The following is a 21480-nucleotide window of genomic DNA, read 5'->3' as shown; positions in this document are numbered from 1 at the left end:
AGTCATGAAACGAGAGAAAGAGAGAGAGAAAGAGGGAGATCTAGAGAAAGAGTGAGTGTGGTGGTGGATAATTTGCAACGAGGTAGACATATATATAGGACAAAATGAGAGTTGATGATCATATAAAATATCGTTATACCTTTATACATGTTGCTGATAATTAAAAAGGTATATGTTTATCATAATGATATAATTTACAATTATACATATGCATATTGATATAAAACTATAACATGTATATTTAAAAGATGTTCACATATGTAATATCACACCAAATTGGAAAAAGTATCGTAATTCGTAAACTGGTCAGCTTTTTTAATTAACGCGTCTTATAATAATAGTACGTATCATACCCAAATAGTATATGTTTTATTGTATGTCTTGACTAACTCATAATGCGTACATCTTCTCTATAGTAAGTTGTGTTGGTTGGGGACTTCGTTTTCTGTTGTAAACAATACTGTTTTTTAAGAAAAGACTTCCTTTGATGTTTGAATTAGCAATATAGTCAATAGTTATGATTTATGACACTGAAATTCTATGCACCTTTATAAATGAAGAGATTTGGAATTCTCCACACCTTTACTTACAAATAAAGAAATTGACAGGCTTTAACATTTACGGCTCTTTAAATGAATTGTAGTTTTACCATTTTGATTAAAACCTTAATTATGGTGGATTTACTGGTTAATTAGACTCCATTTCTAGCATTCTCATCAATCGCACTTTAACATTGCCTCTTCTCATTAGTTTTCCTTGGCTCTAACCAAAGTGATGATGTGCTTAGTGAAATAAAGAAAATACTTTTTGTAAGGAGTTTGTGACTGTATTATATAAATGTTTGGTGGCACACCATTTTTAAAAGAACCTCTTTGGAAATTCTTGTCTTCTTTCTTCATGTTTTTTTTCGTTATTAACTTAAGAGGTCTTAGAAAGCAAAGTTCCGTTGATGGTCTTATTCTTAGACCTAAGTACTAAAAAATTTTGTTTTTCTTTTTGTGAAGAGTCCGTGACTGTACTAGATGTTAGGTAGCTATGTTAATCTCTGAAGCTATCCTATTTATTTTTTCTTTCAAAAGAGTGGAATCGAAAGACCATTCAAGAGAACCATGTACATCTTATATGATATGAGAAGATTTTTCTCAATTTTTGCTAAGGAGATGACACTTGGCTTACTATTTATCTGACACTTGTATTTTTTTTGTTTGGACCTAATTAACTATAGTTTGGACCTAATTAACTACAGACCCATAAAACCAAAAAAAAAAAACCATCAACATTTCCTTTTTCCCTTCTTTAATCAATAACATATGCAGCCTCCAAGAATCTAGAGCCACCTTATATCAGTGTGTGGTTAGTTTCATCTCGGAAATAAACCAACATTAAATTAAATTTATAGGTTTGAATTCTTGTGTTTAATTTATGTATTTGAATCTTATATAATTTTCACAGGCACAAGCGGAATCAAATATAAGTAAGATGGTGGGGTGGTATTATTTAAGTAAATTAGTTTAACTTTTAAAAAAATTGTTTATATAAAATTAAAATTTTAGCTTACTTTCTGGAAAATTACGTAAGATTGTGAGATGTTTTAATCTAATTCTATAATAATATCGTTCGGTTCACACTTATTATTTCAAATGTCGTGGTATTTTTGAATTACATAAAATTTATAAGTTTTCATATTAGGAATTTCAGAATAAATTATGATTATAATCAGTTATGTTTTGATTTGAAATAATACCATCATTTTATGCATTGCCTAGTATCTACCCACTATTTTTCTCAATTTTCATTTTTGTTTACATTACTTCTCATTTTTAACTTATTAATTTGAAACACTTGCGAATTTATGATCGATCATTAATATTTGATCTCAATCTCTTCTCTCTCTGAAACAACCCTTCCCGTTTTTTTTTTTTAATAAAAGAATAATAGATAATAATATAATTAAATAACTACAACTAGTGGTCCCATACCCACTAGCCACCTAACCACATTCACAATCCAACAGCGGAACTACATACCAATAAATAACCAATAAAACAATGTCCAATAACCAAATAAGTAATATCCAGCATTAATCCCAAACAGCATAAATCAAACAACCAGCAATCCTAATAATGCTCTAAGACTCAATTCTAGCAACCTATCAATGCCAGATAACCATACAATCAAGTCCCTAGAACATCCTCCTCTTCATTGCCATTGATTCCACGATCACACTTTGCCTTTACCTGCACCACAAACACAAATTGAGATGCATGAGTATTTGATAAACACTCAGTGAGGCAATCCTCCCATCTACTGGGCTATACACACAAGCAATAAAATCTCTACATGCCACAAACAACAATCAATAAAACAAACCAGGCAATATACATAGCATGCAACGACCAGCGTAACTGAACAAGGGGTGTCGACCGACACCAGATGGTGTCGATCGACACTGACTACCTGGTATCGACCGACACCAAACTGGTGTCGACCGACACCCTGCCCGACACTCCCGAAAACCCTAGTTTGCGTCGACCGACACCTCCACATGGCATCGTTCGACACTCGCTAAAGTCCCGAGCCGTCCTCGCGTTGGTGTCGACCGACACCCCAACTGGTGTCGACCGACACCGATGCCGAGCAGCGATTTCCCTCGATCAGAAACTCCGAATCTCGCCTCCAAGCTTCTCCAATCCGCTCCTTGCACTCCCAGAAGCCAAACCCAGCCCAGACAGCAACGAAATATCATAGAGAACTCAAAGAAACAACCACATAAGCACCAAATCACATAGAATCTAGAGATCTTAGCTTAGATAAGCCATGGTCATGCACTCACCTCTTTGCAGGAAGATTCTGACCAACAAGAACGAATTCCCTCACTCCTAGCAAGCTTCTAGCACCTTCCCAGCCTTGGATCTCCCAAGAACAGCAAGGAATCTCTCAATCTCTTCCCAATAGTTCAAGAACACTCTCTCTTTGTGTTTTCTCTCAAAAACGGCGAATAAGACAAAACAACACGACCCTAGGTCGTTTTCTTCCTTTAAAACTCGATTTAGGGATTCCCTAAACCAACCACGCAAACCGGACAATTAAAATTGAACCGACCAAACCGACCACAATTGGTGTCGATCGATGCCTCACTAGGAGGTGTCGATCGACACCCTTACCAAAATACCAAAATTTGGTTTGCGGGTGTTACAATTCTCCCCCACCAATATGGATTCGTCCCCGAATCCCGCAATACCGTCCATCTGCCAAGGACCTCCGTGCCACCGTCTGCACGGCCCGCACGTCCCCAGACCGGACTAAACACCGTCAGCCAAGGTTTCCCGTGCCACTGTCGCAACAGCCCGCACACCTCCGACTGACCCTCGAGGTCTCCCTCTAGCCAATATACTCGCATCATAAACACTATTTGCTCACAACTCAGTGCTTCCCCCGTCCGTGGTCGCAACCATCGAATCATGCCGGCTCGCTATCAGGCTAACCGCCTTAAGCTACGGCATCCAGGAAGTCACTCACACACACACACTCCCCCCGCTCTCAGGTCGCAACCTTCGAGTCATACCGGCTCACTGCCAGGCCACAGCCTACAGCTACGGTATCCAGGGAGTCTCACGCGCCCACTCCCCCCGCTCTCGGGTCGTAACCCTCGAGACATACCGGCTCACTGCCGAGCCGCGGCTCACAGCTACGGTATCCAGGGAGCCTCACATATCCCGCTCTTGGGTCGTCACCCTCAAGCGCGCTCTCGGATCGTCATCCGAAGCAACATACCACTCCCACTCTCTGGCCACAAAGTCCATCGAGCTATCGGTATCACGTGAGTTAGGCTCGCACGGCCTTGAGCAAAAACAAACACTGATGCCAACGAGTATCTCCCGGCTAGATCTACCTCACATTTCCACAAAACATTCCCATTTTAGAAACTTTCTATTTATGGAAACCTTCCTTTTGTGGAAACTTTCTATTTATGGAAACTTTCCAAAAATAGAAACCCGAGCTATTTCTCTTTTCCCATGACAACAACAGTCAAACATAAAGAAAAATACTCATCTTATTAATCTCAAAAAAATATCATAATCGTTACAATCTCAACGAAAATACATCAGAAAAACCAAAAATACAACAACCGGAGCCAACAACCCGCATCCCGAGCACCACCTCATCTTGATACTTAGTCGCACAACCAACCACCCCTAAGCGACCAAATATCAAGAGAGATGGGCTGGAATACTCCGTACCCGCTCCAGCCACGGACTACAACTCGGACCCGGCTCGACAAGCTCAAGTCGCGGTCTGCTTCTCAAACCACTTCTTAAACCTTGCCTTCATCCTCGCCTCGGGCTCCCAAGTCTGCTCCTCTACTCCATCACAGTCCCACTGGACTCTCATCAAAGGAATCTTCTTCTTCCGAAGTTCCTTGACTCTCCTCCCGAGTACCCTCAACGGTCTCGTCTCCAAAGTCATATTGGGCTGAAGATCCTCAAGAATCTTAGGCAACAACCGGTCACCCTCATTAAGACACTTCCTCAGCATCGACACATGAAATACCTTGTGGAACGCACGCATAACCTCAGGCAACTCCAACCGGTATGCCACTGGTCCCACCCGCTCAACCACTCTGAACGGACCCATGTACCTCGGACTCAACTTAGTCTCTGTCAATGACCTGTTCGGACCCTGCAACATGGCCATCTTGAGGTACACTCTATCACCAACCTGAAACTCAAGATCCTTTCTCCTCTTATCAGCATAGCTCTTCTGCCGATCCTGAGCCTCCTTCATGTTCAGCCTCAAAACCCGAATCTTCTCCGAGGTCTCCTGAACAAAATCTGCACCAAATATGCTCCTCTCCCCCACCTGAGTCCAACATAAAGGTGTACGACACGGCCTCCCATACAGGGCCTCATAAGGAGCCATCCCAATACTAGCCTGGTAGCTGTTGTTATAAGCAAACTCCACCAAGCTCAAGTGATCTGCCCAATGACCACCCCAATCCAGCACACACATCCTCAATAAATCCTCCAAAATCTGGATCGTCCTCTCTGACTGACCATCAGTCTGAGGATGATAGGCTGTACTCATATGCATCTTCGTGCCCATCTCCGCCTGAAATGCCTTCCAGAACACCGAGGTGAACTTGGAATCTCTATCAGACACAATACTAGCAGGCACACCGTGCAATCTGACTATCTCCCTCACGTACTTCTTGGCCAAAACCGCTGCTCCATCAGTTTTCTTGATGGCCAGAAAATGCGCAGACTTAGTCAAACGGTCCACAATGACCCAAATAGCGTCAAACGTCCTCGACACAGGCAAACCTACCACGAAGTCCATCGTGATCAAATCCCACTTCCACTCTGGAATGGGTAAACTCTGTAATAAACCACCAGGAACCTGATGTTCCGCCTTCACCAGCTGGCAAGTATCACACTTTGCCACCCAGTCAGCTACGTCCTTCTTCATCCCGACCCAGTGATAATACCGCTTGAGGTCACGGTACATCTTGGTCGCTCCTGGATGAATAGAGAACTTGCTCGAATGAGCCTCTCTCAGTATTTCCTGCCTCAAATCCTCACCCTTGGGCACACAGATCCGACCGTGCACAAGGATAGTACCATTAGCAGAAACCTGATACTCTGCACCCGCAGCCTTAGAGGCATTCACCAGCCCCTCATCACTCTCCTGAACTAACCTCACTCTGCTCAACAAATCTGCTCTATCAACTGCCTCCAAACCCAAAGGTTCCTGTGAGATAGCACACAAACTCAATGCACTAATCTCACCTACCAACACCTCCATATCCTGCTCCTGAGCTGAAGCCACCCGCTTCCGACTCAAGGCATCTGCAACCAGATTAGCTTTACCAGGATGGTAAGCTATGTCCAAATCATAATCCGCTACTAACTCCATCCAACGCCTCTGCCTCAAATTCAGCTCAGGCTGAGTAAAAATGTACTTCAGACTCTTGTGATCTGTAAATACCTGTACCTTCCCACCATACAGATAAGATCTCCAAATCTTAAGAGCAAAGATCACTGCTGCCATCTCCAAATCATGGGTAGGATAATTAGCTTCATGCTTCCGCAACTGCCGCGAAGCATAGGCTATAACCTTCCCCTGCTGCATAAGTACACAACCCAACCCCACTCTAGAAGCGTCTGTATACACAACATAAGGCTCGTCCTGCTCAGGCAATGCTAACACCGGCGTGGTAGTCAACATCTGCTTGAGACTTGCAAAACTTGCTTCACACTCTGGTGACCACACAAACGGGACATCCTTCCCTGTAAGCTTAGTCATCGGCTGAGCCATACTCGCAAAACCCTGAACAAACCTCCTGTAGTAACCTGCTAACCCCAGGAAACTCCGAATCTCAGTGGCACTCTGCGGCCTCGGCCACTCCCTGATGGACTGAATCTTCTCTGGATCCACTGAAACTCCCTCGGCTGAAACAATATGACCCAAGAACCCCATCTCACGCTGCCAGAAACTGCACTTACTCAGCTTAGCAAACAACTTCTGCTCCCGCAGCTTCTCCAACACTGCTCTCAAATGTACTGCATGCTCCTCAGGACTCTTAGAATATACCAGGATGTCGTCGATGAAAATGATGACTGACACGTCCAGAAACTCCTGGAACACACTGTTCGTCAATCTCATAAACGCAGCTGGCGCGTTTGTCAACCCAAACGGCATCACCACAAACTCATAGTGCCCATATCTCGTCCTGAAGGCTGTCTTCCTCACATCTGCCTCATGAATAGGGATCTGATGATAACCTGAAGCCAAGTCGATCTTGGAGAACCAAGTAGCACCCTTCAACTGATCCAACAACTCATCAATCCTCGGGAGAGGGTACTTGTTCTTCACAGTAACTCGGTTCAAACCCCGGTAGTCAATACACAACCGAAAACTCCCATCCTTCTTCTTAACAAACAACACCGGAGCTCCCCACGGTGAACAACTAGGACGGATAAAACCCTTGCCCAACAAATCCTCCAGCTGCTTCTTCAGCTCTGCCATCTCTGCTGGAGCCATCCTGTAAGGAGCCTTGGATAACGGCATCGTCCCCGGTTCCAGCTCAATGGTAAAAGGATCCGACCGAGATGGTGGTAATCCCTGCAATGACTGGAACACATCCTCAAAGTCCTCCACAACCGGAATACCGCTAACCGTAGACTTCCCCACTGACTCTGGCATAAATATAGTAACCAGATAGGCCTCACGGCCCTTCTCGATCATCTTCCCTGCCTGAACGGCTGAGATCACGAGACTCCCTGAAGTCGGTCTAATACCCTGAAAAACCAACTTCCCTCCTGGACGCTCAAACTCCACTCTACCCCGATAGCAATCCAAATGCACCTTATACCGATGCAACCAATCCATACCAAGAATGACGTCATACAACTCCACTGGACTGATAAGCAAATCCGCTGGCCACGACTCTCCTGCGATCTGAATATCAACTCCTCCAGCTCGTCTAATAACCCTCAGGAACTTGCCTCCAGCAACTCTGACAACTCCTGAACGCTCTCCAGAATCCCCTCTGATCCCCGCACTCACGGCACACTCCGGAGTAATGAAGCTATGAGAAGCTCCAGAATCAAACATAACATGGGACTTAAACCCGCCCACCAACAAGGTCCCTACACAAACCTCATGTGTTGAGAACCTAACACTTGACCACAAACAAAAACAAATATAATCTGAACTATTGAATTGACTAAGTTCGAATCTCAGAAGTTATACCTGTGATCGCTCCTGCACTAGTGCCACCGGGCTCCTGAGTCGAGTACACCTGAGTCATCGGCTCAATCCAACCCACCGGCTGCACACCGTGCTGCACACCCTGCTGCACCCCTGGCTGAGCTCCAGCCTGCAACACTGCTACTGCCCTCTGCTGCAACTTGGGACAACGAGGCTTGATATGCCCCGTCTCTCTGCAGTAGTAACACACCCGAGTATCTGTCCGCGGCTCCGTCACCGCCCGCTGCTCTGTCACTGCTCGCTGCTCACCTCTCTGTGGACAGCTAGACACCTTGTGGTCCCTACTACCACACCCAAAGCATTTCGCACCCCCGTGCCTCGATCTCTGCATAACATCGAACTTCCTCTTCTGCCCCTGCGCAGGCTTGCCGCCCTTGCTAGGAACAGAAAGCGGCTGAGACTGCTGTGGCTGCACCGAAGAACTGACCACAACCACCTGTGACCTCAAGTCATCCTCTATCCCAGCTGCAACCTCAACCAGCTCTGCTCTCGTAGCATAGCTCCTCACTCTGCACCGAGTCCTCAAATCATCCCGCAGAGCCAACAAAAACCTTCGCACCTGAGCCGCCTCTGGCTCCCATGCCCTGCCTGCATACCCCACAAGCCGACTGAACTCTGCATCCAGCTCCCGCACTGTACGGTCCCCCTGAGTCAAACCCAAGAACCGTGCCTCCATACGATCAAGAGCCTCCTGAGGAAAATACTTGGAGTTAAACTCCCCCACAAAATCTCCCAAGACATACCCCTCTGCACCCTCCGTGCTGTCACCGACCTCCACCACACACGAGCATCTCCTGACAAGTAAAACACTACCAGATCCACCCTGTACCGGTCGGGACACCTAAGCGAAAGGAAAATATCCTCCATCCGCTCTCTCCACTCATCCGCTACACTCGGATCGGTACCTCCTGAGAAATACCCTGCTCCCACATACCGCAGCTGCTCCATCATCCGCACATACTGAGCCTCCACAACCTTGGCCCCCGGCTGCACACCTGCCTGCAAACCCGCCACAGGCTGCACCGCTGGACCCTGCCCACCACCCACGGGCGGCACTACCGGATCCTGCCCACCAACCCCTGGCAGCACTACTGGATCCTGCCCACCAACCACTGGCGGCACAACTGCTGGAAGTCGCTGCAAAACTTGAGCTAGCAAGTCCATCAAGACATCCTCCCTGCCTGGAGCACCTCCCGCTGCAACCCCCACACCCGGGGCAACACCGTGACCGACACCGGGCCCATCCGCCCTGCCGTCACCCAAACCAGCCTGGTCTCCAGACACACTAGGATGAACCTGTGACTCCGCCACCTCCTCACTGGCCATGCTCTGGGTCACACTCACATTGGCCTCAGGAACCTGACCTCGTCCCCGACCCCGACCACGACCACGCCCACGACCACGACCGCGACCAACAGCATCCTCACCCCTAACCATCTGTATCATCCAAGAACAGAAGGCTAAGCAAACAATAATTCTAATACACAAGAAACACAACTTACCGTGGAATCACAACACAGGCTCGAAGAGGATGTTCTAGGACTTCATGCCACACACAATTGACCAACCACACAATCAATCATAGCATGGAATCCTAAACATCAACAGCAAAAGCACAATGAACCCTAGTCCTAGAACCGTAAGGGCTCTGATACCAAAATGAAACAATCCTTCCCGTTTTTTTTTTAATAAAAGAATAATAGATAATAATATAATTAAATAACTACAACTAGTGGTCCCATACCCACTAGCCACCTAACCACATTCACAATCCAACAGCGGAACCACATACCAATAAATAACCAATAAAACAATGTCCAATAACCAAATAAGTAATATCCAGCATTAATCCCAAACAGCATAAATCAAACAACCAGCAATCCTAACAATGCTCTAAGACTCAATTCTAGCAACCTATCAATGCCAGATAACCATACAATCAAGTCCCTAGAACATCCTCCTCTTCATTGCCTTTGATTCCACGATCACACTTTGCCTTTACCTGCACCACAAACACAAATTGAGATGCATGAGTATTTGATAAACACTCAGTGAGGCAATCCTCCCATCTACTGGGCTATACACACAAGCAATAAGATCTCTACATGCCACAAACAACAATCAATAAAACAAACCAGGCAATATACATAGCATGCAACGACCAGCGTAACTGAACAAGGGGTGTCGACCGACACCAGATGGTGTCGATCGACACTGACTACCTGGTGTCGACCGACACCAAACTGGTGTCGACCGACACCCTGCCCGACACTCCCAAAAACCCTAGTTTGCGTCGACCGACACCTCCACATGGCATCGTTCGACACTCGCTAAAGTCCCGAGCCGTCCTCGCGTTGGTGTCGACCGACACCCCAACTGGTGTCGACCGACACCGATGCCGAGCAGCGATTTCCCTCGATCAGAAACTCCGAATCTCGCCTCCAAGCTTCTCCAATCCGCTCCTTGCACTCCCAGAAGCCAAACCCAGCCTAGACAGCAACGAAATATCATAGAGAACTCAAAGAAACAACCACATAAGCACCAAATCACATAGACTCTAGAGATCTTAGCTTAGATAAGCCATGGTCATGCACTCACCTCTTTGCAGGAAGATTCTGACCAACAAGAACGAATTCCCTCACTCCTAGCAAGCTTCTAGCACCTTCCCAGCCTTGGATCTCCCAAGAACAGCAAGGAATCTCTCAATCTCTTCCCAATAGTTCAAGAACACTCTCTCTTTGTGTTTTCTCTCAAAAACGGCGAATAAGACAAAACAACACGACCCTAGGTCGTTTTCTTCCTTTAAAACTCGATTTAGGGATTCCCTAAACCAACTACGCAAACCGGACAATTAAAATTGAACCGACCAAACCGACCACAATTGGTGTCGATCGATGCCTCACTAGGAGGTGTCGATCGACACCCTTACCAAAATACCAAAATTTGGTTTGCGGGTGTTACACTCTCCTAAAGGCTCAAACATTCTATAAAGTTTGGTTTTCTAAAACAATCTATTACCATACAAACACATCCTCTTTCAGATTATTGTGAAAACTAAAACATTTACTTTCTATTATATCTTTGATTCAATTTCCAACAAACAACAAAACACTGGTAACAATAGTATCGTTTTTCGGATCATCTGTTTTTTGGGAAGTTTCTATCTTTAGAAAAAATATTATCTTACTGAGTCTTGAACAAATTTTCCAAAAATGTAAATTATTTTTACTATTGTTCATCTTTTGATGATTTATGCAATCATTTTAAAACATTTATAAAATAAAATAAATAATTGTATGTGTATTTGATTTTAAAAGAATTTTAATATATAATGATGATGGGAATTAGATTCTTAGAGTAAGAATTGAAAGAAACATTACTATATTATATTATTTAATACTAAATAAAGTTTTATTTTGGCAAGCTCCAAAAGATTGTCATTTGATGCTCTCTTCATTCACAAGTGTCATTTTGTTTCTTTAAATTTTAAGTGTAACAAATTTATTCAATTGTATTTATATAATAAAATTTTCTCTACACAAATAAATTGACGATTAAATAGTTTAAGGATATAAAATTATAATATATATATATATATATATATATATATATATATATATATATATATATATTTGGGTTCTATAAAATAATGTCGTGTAATAATTGGCTGTTTTATTTCCACACATTAATATAAATAATTCACATAATCTTGATATTACATTATTTTATTTCATTTTCAGTCCATTTACACAAGACCAATGGTAAGTCCTTAATGCACAAGACACCATCACACCAGGGATTGAGTCCCGCTCCATAAGTATGTAGGGGTTTGGCTAAGAGCCGACCTGTTGTGGCCAAATGGTTGACAAAAAAAAACTAAAGTATATTTTAATATATAATTTCTAAATAGCTAAATGAGAATTGAATATATTTTTGTGATAAAGAGATAACTGTATATATTTTTGTTGAAAGAGAGAAGTGAATATATATTTAAATTCATGATTTGATTAGCTAAGATGCCCTTTTATAGATCTATATTTATAATATATAACTCTTGAACATATATTTAAAATAATAGACAATTTTAGTTATTAATTCACAATATTGTATTTTTATAAACCTGACACATTTTTTATTAACTTTCCTGTTCCATCTCATCAATCCTATATTGTACTAACTCTCATTTTTTGTAATTTTAATAATATTTATAGTAATGCAATAAATGATTAATAATAATATGTAATGATTGCATATCTCTAACTCTCACATAGTTTATGTGACTCATATAACAATAAAATACTCCCTCTGTTTTAGTTTAGTTGTCGTTTTAGGTTTTCAATGAAAATGTTTGGTGAATATTCCAGTTTTATCCCTATTGTTTTAAAGTTTTGACCAATGAAATATTTATAAAATATATTAATTAAGGGTAAAACAGATAATTTAATAGTTTTTTTAAATTTATGTGAAAAAACTTTAAACGACAAGTAAAAGCCTGAAACAAGTATAAATTACATTGACCTAATATATAGAAATTGATATAAAAATTAGTGCATTTATTATCCAATTAAATAATAAATTTTCTATATGCTCTTAACTACAAATTTTCTTATAAATAGAAAGATACACATTTTACTAACCTTCATACTGTATCTCAAATCTCACATAATATTTTTATTTAATTAATATTGTCCTAACTAACAATCTCCAAAATCATAAAAAAATATCCAAAAATAATGTAAACTAAATCCATGCGTAGCACGGAGTGACTGCTAGTAGTAGTAGTATAGACGTGTATGTTTTTTTGTGTGTGGGGCAATTATAATCTTTGGATTCCAGTTGAACTGATTTGCTTAGTAACAGATCGATGATTTCATGTAAAAGTTTATATTTGGTATACATGTTAGGTTTATACCATTTTTGGTATTGGTATATATGTTAGGTTTTATAACATTTTTCGTTTTAGAGAGACGGTTGCATAGATACATAGGTAGTAGAGAAGAGCGAAAATCTACAAAACAAAACAAAAACACACATGACACAACCAACAAGCTGCAAGAACCAACAAAATAATCTAACAGAGATGAAGTACGAAACAACGGCAGCAGAAGACAGTGGAGAAAGATCAGTGTTCACAATCATCAATGACAAAGATCGCTAGCATTAACATGTCTTTGAAGTTGCCACGAAAGACCGCGATCTGAGGCCAGCCTTCAGAACTTGGATCAAGTAGTCCCTACCATAATGAAACCCACTAAAAACTTGAAAAATAGCAACGATGACCTGAAATATACCTTACATCAAGCAGTGTCTACAACTCCTATGATTAAAAATTCATTTTATAACCAGTAAGACAAACCCTAAAATTACCAATAAACTGAAAGCTTTAAGCTTTTGAACCTTCAGAGTCAGGGAGAATGTCGAGAATTAGAGTTCCACGGAGAAAGTTTAAAGTTAAAACCAGTTAAAATACCTTCAAGTTGTGATCGAGTTGGATTTGCGAACATATGAAAAAATTATCTGTTAAAAATAGAAAGTTTAGAACTGCCAAATGCTGAACCTTTGTATATTTGTTCGTTTATGAACATTTTTACTCCAATTTTAGTAACCCGAATGACACACATATATGATGTGAAAACAGGTTTACAAAATATAAAAAGATACAAATTAAATGCTTATCTTTGCCTCTTTGTTCGTTTATTCGTATGTTTACTCCAATTTTTGTCATGTTTCATTAACATACTTCAAAAACTTATGAAATATGCGTAGAGAAAACAAAAGAAAGCAAAACAAAACAATGAGTCCAACCCCATAACATCAAACAAAATAAAGCAAAACAAAACAAATTTACTGGACTCATGACTTCAACACAAGTATAGCACATTTCAACGAAACCCGAAAGGAAAAAAATGATATTTAATTTACCAAGACACCAAACTTTAGAGATTTATTGGATCTATGAGCAACCTAAAGATATAATCCTTTAATTTTCAATTGCGATGGTTGAAGACATCGTCTGCTGTATAGAGAACGTCCAACAAGCGTCCAAAAAACCGAAACCGATGAACTGGTTAAGAATTGGACGAGAAATTGTTAACTGTTTAGTAAAGTATATTTCTCATTAAGATCAAATGTAACTAATACAAGGGGTATTTATACTAGAGTATTGGGACTAAGTAAAAGGAAGCTTAATCCCAACTTATATATATACTAATATACCCCCCTCAAGCTGAAGTCGCAGCAGGCAAGAAGAGGCTTGAAATAGATAATCTCTGCAGAATTGAGTGAAATGGAGCCGGTTGCAGAGGTTTTGTTAAGATGTCAGCCAACTGATTCTCGGTGGCAACATGTAGAATTTTGAGAAAGCCACTCTTAATCTGATCTCGAGTAATGTGGCAATCGATCTCAACGTGCTTTGTTCTTTCGTGAAACACCGGATTCTGTGCAATGTGTAGTGCCGATTTGTTGTCACAGAAAAGCTTGGCCTGTATTCGTGGACTCTGGCGCAAATCCTTCAACATTTGATTAAGCCAGAGCAACTCCTTAGTAGCGTGTGCCATGCTTCTGTACTCAGCCTCGGTGCTACTCGAACTCACAACATCTTGCTTCTTGGATTTCCAAGAGATCAAAGAATCGCCTAGAAAAACACAAATGCAAGAAACAGACCGCCTAGAATCCTTGCAAGTTCCCCAATCTGCATCCGAGAACGCATTCAAGCATAAATCAGTAGAAGCAGAGAAGAAGAGGCCTTGACCTGGATCGTTCTTCAAATATTTGAGAACATGATGAGCAGCCTCAAAATGAGTGTCTGTCGGACATGAAAGAAACTGGCTCAGACGATTGACGGCAAAAGTAATGTTTGGTCTTGTAATGCACAAATACAACAACCGTCCGATCAGTTCCCGATAAGGTCGTCCATCATTAAGCAGGAGACCCGTGTCTTTAGTAAGGACCTTCTTATAATCCATAGGTACTGCCTTTGGTTTGCATCCCAATAAACTTATATATATCTTATTATATAAACCTTGGTTCTAAAAGTTAGTAACTCACCAGATCGTGACAAGTGTTAATTTTAACGATCAGAGATCAAAGTTAAAAACACACCAGATCATGACATGTGTCAATTTTAACGATCAGAGATCAAAGTTAGTAACTCATCAGATCGTGACACATGTCAATTTTAAAAAGTTATTAACTCATCAGATCGTGACACGTGTTAATTTTAACGATCAGAGATCAAAGTTAAATACTCATTAGATTATGACACGTGTCAATTTTAACGATTAGAGATCAAAGTTAGTAACTCATCAGATCGTGACATGTCAATTTTGACGATAAAAGTTCAAAGTTTTCAAGATTTGTGAAGGCACATGCGAAGAAAACGAAGATCATGGAGAACCGATTGGCATTCTTAAGAAAAAAGCTTGAACTAATCTTTTTATTATATTAAAAATCTTATTATATAAAGTTGGGTTTTCAAATTAGCCACATGTCAAATATACTGATGAAATGTTGACAAGTGTCAAAAATTATTATTTTTCAAAACAGCTAATTAAAAAAATAACATTAAATCTAAATAAAATTTACATGTTAATCTAAAAAAAAATTCTTAATCAAAAAAGAAAATTAACAAAACTAATATATTTTCCATTGTAAGCTACTTATGTTATACGTGTTTTGTCAATAAGATTTTGACATGTATAAACAAAATAGTAATTCACTAAGCATGTATATTATTATTAATAAATTATGTCAAAAGAATAAGTTGAGAATAAGTTGAGAATAATTAATAAATTATCCCCCTCTCCAGGATATTGTCGCCCTACTTTTGATTTGGGTAAAAATAAGTTGAGAATTTATGATTCGAGAATATTTGAGACGAAGTCATAACTTTAAGTTGTTTTGGTATAATTGAATACTTCTGAAGAGTAAATAGGTCGTTGATCCTTAACATGATTATGACATATGTCATGTTTTGGATTGTATATAAAGTTTATATTTTGTATATCTGAATTATCTAAGACTTATATATACCATCATGATTATAATTTTCAAATTTTATTATATTATATTATATTAAATTTCTTTCAATTTCTCAATTTTTATTGGGTTAGTCATAAAATCATAGTGATTGAGTAAATAATTTTTACCAGTTGTTCATCCAATATATTTGGAGCAAAACAATTTTAGTAATTATAAGAACTATAATTATGCCAAAATGAAAATAAAGCAACATAAAATTTGTTTAATTTGTTTAGAAGACATTTTATAGGTGGTGATAAAGAGCATACTTTAACAATAAAATAATTTTGGGTTTAAGAACATATTTTTAATGGTAAAACATAGAGTAAAATAGTATGTGGTTACTTATTAGATGTTGCTTTGATGAATTTGTTGCATGTAAAATATTTTGTGAATAAGTTGTGAAACGTTTTTGAAATTTGACAATAGTAATATTTGCAATGATGAATATTTGGTAAAAGTTTTAGTGGGATATAATTTATCCTTTAAATTATTATAATAATTGTTATAATATATTAAAAATATAGAAATATAAATAAATGTATGAAGGTAAATAAAAATATTCTCTAACTTAAATTATTTATATATTTCTTTTAGAAAACAAAAATTTTTTTATATATTTTTGAAAAATTATTTTAGATTTAGAATTTATTTTTTCAAACAATTTTTAAACTTGCATATCGTGCGGGCTCTTATCTAGTACTAATAGAAATGTTGGTCATTTTGATGCACTCTTCGTTAACGATCTTGTTGATATTTCTAGTCATTTTCTCAAATTTCAAATTGGCTTCTTTTTGGTTTCTGAGGGTTCCAAATTTTCGATGAATTTCTGAAGGCACCAAGTTACCGAGGGTTTTCCGATAACATATAATAATTAAATAGATAAATAATTCCTAAATAAAAAAATAAAGAAATTTTCCAAATAAAAACACTTGTTTTAAATAAGGTTAAAATATTTTAGGAGAAGAAAAAATACTCATTGTGGAGGTGGACTACTTTTTTGAAACACGGTTAAGTTTATGGACTTGTTTTTATTTAGACAAGTAGGATTGTTTATGATTGAATAACTGAATAAAGACTCAGTTATGTTTGCAAAATTAAATAGATATCACGATACTAAATCAACATTAACTATTAAGACAAAAAAAAAAGGAGAGTCATATATGAAAATCAAACACACCAACATTTTATTGTAGTAAGAAAATATGATCAAACACAGAACGATCAAATAGAACCGCAATCACACAACACCAATGCATATCGAAATTGAAAACCAAAAAAAACAAACATTTTATGCATCCCATGTCTCTAAAGAAGTATGGGATCGACGAGCAAAAGGCTCATATATTCCTTGAGTTTTCCTTCGCGGTGGTTGTAGACATCATCAGCGGTATAGAGAACATCCAATGAGCGCCAGTAGTTGACATATTGCATAAGAATTCGGCGTGGCATGGTGGTCTTCTTCAAGCACTCTTTGTTTACAATCTTGTTCATATCTCCATTTATCTTTTGAAGTTCTCTACTGGCTTCTTCTTTTGTAACTCCGTGTTCGTTCATGTAATAGTTGAGTGCATTAGCAGTGTAGCCTTTTTCCATATCCTCCTGAAGATACATACCAAAACATTCAAAACATACAAATTATGCGAAGAGAAGTTTGTATTAAATTGGCTAAAACAATTTTTTTTAATTTAGTGTTATCATGATATATATTCATGTGACATAATTTATTATCAGTAAAAACACATCTGATATACGTACAATTTTTATTTTTGGAGACTAATTTTGAATTTGGCTAATGAGGCCTGGTTAAAAAAGATGACAGGCTAGACCTTTATATAACATAGGCCATATTGGATGAAATTTCATCAGTCTCATTTGTATAATTTTTCCTATATTTATATGTAATATGTAGTACCTCAAAGTCGACTATGTCATCCATGAGACGGGTCTTTGCACCTAAAATCTGAACGAGCTTTGGTCTAGATATTAGCCACTCAAAAGCTTCCTTTTTACCAATCTCTCCAAGTCCCATGATGGAACATGCTATGGTTGCATATGTACCAATCTCGGCTCCACCAGACTCTATATACTCATCAAAGCTAGGAACATGACCTCCCCGTGCCCATTTGACAAGTTCGAGGTTTTTCCTCGCTATTATCTTGAACTGATTACCAAAAATAAAAATTAAACATGCTACAACTTATTACCATCCAATGAATAATGATTTTGGTGGTCATGAATAATAAAAGTTTTGTACGTAATCGACCTCTTCTATCATCTTATTTAACACAAATAATCTTCCTTGTGACCTCAATATTTCTTCATACTCTTTAAAAAGATACATCACAAATTTGAAGGCAGTCTTCATGTGACCTTGAAGATTTTCCATGTAATCCGGATCCCATCTGTTAGTATATCACACGACATTGGTTATCGGGATCCATGCTAGACTCATAATTATTAATTGGTTTTTCTGATTTAACACATGAATCTTTGCAATGTATAGCTATATAGATATAGCTAAGCTTAGGTACCTTTCCAGACAATCTACCAGGCTTTCAACTTCAGAAACTGAACCGTAAGTATCACAAGCGTCGTCTAGAAATGTGATTACTAAGTACAACTTAGCCGACATAATTCTCCCAAGTGAAAATTGTGGCTCGAAGTACATCATCAATGCTGCAAACCAAGTCTCTACAGTTCTTTCTCTGAAGTTAGGTGGAAAGTTTGATGTATGTTCTAATTCCCTCCACCACCTACCAAGATATGAAAAAAGAGAAAGAATAAAAAGATGCACTCAGAAAGAACCCCAGCTATCTTAGAAGAAAACTAGATCATTCACACATACATTGTGATGGTCTTTAATTCTTGGAAGTAGTGAAGCTGCAAGAACTTGAAATTGAGCTTGGCTAGCTTAAGAAGTGTGTAATCGCGGTCCTCTTCGTGTTCATAGAACGAGATATATTCCCTTGCAACCAGCGCTTGGATGTTCCGGTGCTGAGGTATGTGAAGAGCATTTTGTATAAGCTTTGAAATATGTGGTGGGCACGCTCTGAGACCTGTAGCTAGTGACTCCAAGTGGTTCAGTGTGAAGCTTAAAACTTCATCCAATATATGATCTGTCGTTGTCCCAAAGTGCACTGCTTCGTAGAAGCTTAGCATACCCTTGACATCTTCTATTAAACATTCCTTGAACTTACCATCGTCTCCTTTGAATCTTTTGAAAACATCTTCATGGAAATAAATATATATTTTTCAATTTTTTTTTCAATATGTCAATTATATATGCACACACCCTAGTTGGAAGACTAGAAACATACTAGGATTTATTTAAAAAGATTACTTACCAGACAACATTTTTAGACCATATGTTCTAAAAACCCGAAACATGGTTGAGATTGTGTACAAATCATTTTCATCAGCGATCAAATCTTCTATCTTCTCGAAAGCATGTTTCAAGCTCTCTTCGATCTCCTTCTCAAAATGATAAGAGAGACCAAGACTCTCCAGAAAATGAATCAGAAGTATTTTCCTTTTCATTGTGTCTTTGTCACTGGAAGGCAACATGAATATGTTCGCTATTACTTCAGGCTTTAGTAGTTTAATCTCGGTTTCAAGGACATCAAAATCCTGGAAGGTAATACAAGTCATCAAAAAGATATTTTCGTATATATAGCCATAAGCCATCATAACATATATAGATAATCATATGTGGAAGCACTTGGCTTAAAACAAAAATAAACAAAAGAAACACATAGCTTAGAAACAGGAACAGAGCCGATCATTAGATCATTGTGACTCTGATACCATGTGAATAGAGAGAATATGATTATATTATTATTGTTGTGTATTATCAAATAGAATGATACAATTTATATATAAGCACAAACCATAATCAAATAATATAATTAAAGAGATTACATAGAATAATATAATTAATATATATTAGAGTGATATATGGGATTTAAGTAATCATAGATGATATGATGATACTGTTTCCTTAATAGTCAGACTGAAATAAATGGACTCACCGAATCAGCCATGGAAAATAGTCAGACTGAAATAAATGGACTCACCGAATCAGCCATGGAAAATCGGAGAAACTGATCACCCCATTGAGAGGATGGCAGTTCTGTAAATTTTAAAAAATTTTCCCGATCTAGATTTCTTATTAGTGCTTCCATAGAGAGAGAGAGATAACTTGGTATTCTTTTTCTTAAAGGAAATTATAAAGCACTATGAGTCAATTTATATATATTATATATACACGACGGAAATGTGATCAGAGTTGATGGCAATTTTGGTATTCTTTTTTTTAATGGAAAATTTAAAGCACTATGAGTTCAATTTACGAATAATTTATCAAGGAAAAAGGATAAGGCCATTAGATATGTTTTTTTTTTTTTAATCCATTAGATATGTTCAATCGCTTTATTTTGTTTTAGAAAGAGTTTAAATAGAATGTTATCTATTTGACTATTTGCGGTGTTAATTAACTTTTAGATTTCCATATTCTGATTTAGTGTTAGCCTATTTGCTTTATCACCAGCGGCTCAAAGTTCACTTTAGTCATGTGTGAGCGGTTTCTTAATACTCTCGCAGGCAGTTAATTCTTACCCGCTACTCCGTTTAGAATTAATAGTAAGCCCAAAGTATTAGCCAACCAAAAAATTGGCAATAATAACTCTAATTTTCCGTACGTGTATATGTAATATTCCTATGTTGTTGCATGTAAAAACGTTATGAAATATTTTCAGGGTGTACTATAAAAGTGCTGAAAACAGGGACATGCCACTGTAACTGATGGTCCCACTTTATGAACTCAATTGTTAGCTTACATTAGGTTTTGCACATGTCCCGTCACAAACCGGAAATAACTAGTGGGAAACATTGCGAGGAGTGAAATCGACATGGTGGGAGATGAAGAAGATGAGCTAGCTATAGAAGATGGCATTAGTTACCAAACTTAAACAAAAAAAAACAAGATGATTTTGATTAAATCAATTTGTTCACATCACTCTATAACTCATCTTTCACATGTTAATGATGCAAGCACCATCTTCTAAACTTGTTCTAGGTATAAATGTGTAGCACCCTAGTTTCAGGAAATATGGTAGTGCTTGCAGAGAGGCTTAAAAGATTTGATTTGACTATCTATATCATAAAAATATATTTATTTTTTTGATAAAACATCTCGAGAGAACTCCACATTTAATTGTGCTTTGGCGATTTCAGGATGGATCGATTTGTGAATAGAATGTTTAGTTAGTGCTAATCAATGTTGGTTTCTTCATCTTGAATGTCTTTTATGCTTGAATTAGTTTTATCACCTAGTTCTAGAACCTAGGTTATGTTACACACCAAAAATGTTTGATGAAATGCCTGAATCAATTTGAGATGATCAACACTCCTATAGCCAACAAGAGTTGATGTTAGAAAGTCTTATGAACTGATTGGACTTAAGTTTAATGCTAATTTGATTTCATGATTACAAATGAAAGATTAGTAATTGTTGATTTCATGTTTAGAGGCTAATTCCTTGAGAGAAGATTAGTCTGTTTTCGTGATTTATATTCTATAATGGTTCTTACTTAATATTCCTTAATTCATTGACTACCATTTTCCCTCAATCCCAAAGAAATTTCCTAGAACACAACACTTTTATCTTATTGTTTGATCAATCATTTTATC

At 38.4% G+C, this 21480-nt stretch overlaps 1 protein-coding gene across 2 annotated transcripts; it reads right to left on the bottom strand.

The window, feature by feature from the left end:
- Positions 1 to 16953: 16953 nt before the first annotated feature.
- LOC104771640 (alpha-barbatene synthase) lies at positions 16954 to 20217 on the bottom strand. Of its 2 annotated transcripts, none has more exons than XM_010496200.3 (7): positions 19866 to 20217; positions 19137 to 19419; positions 18638 to 19019; positions 18324 to 18545; positions 18056 to 18194; positions 17705 to 17953; positions 16954 to 17391 (listed from the first exon to the last, which is right to left on the bottom strand). In XM_010496200.3, exons 1-7 carry the CDS (start codon positions 19971 to 19973, stop codon positions 17098 to 17100), a joined length of 1677 nt encoding a protein of 558 aa, XP_010494502.2. In that variant the 5' UTR covers positions 19974 to 20217; the 3' UTR covers positions 16954 to 17097. The 2 variants fall into 2 exon arrangements, with proteins under 2 accessions (XP_010494502.2, XP_010494503.1); XM_010496201.2 differs by having other exon boundaries at positions 19821 to 20024.
- Positions 20218 to 21480: the final 1263 nt, after the last annotated feature.

This window comes from Camelina sativa, chromosome 20 (assembly GCF_030686135.1).
Source record: "Camelina sativa cultivar CO46 ecotype springtype chromosome 20, ASM3068613v1".
Lineage (NCBI taxonomy): Eukaryota > Viridiplantae > Streptophyta > Magnoliopsida > Brassicales > Brassicaceae > Camelina > Camelina sativa.
Note: the sequence above shows the minus strand (reverse complement) of the source record. Positions and strands in the feature narration are given on the sequence as shown.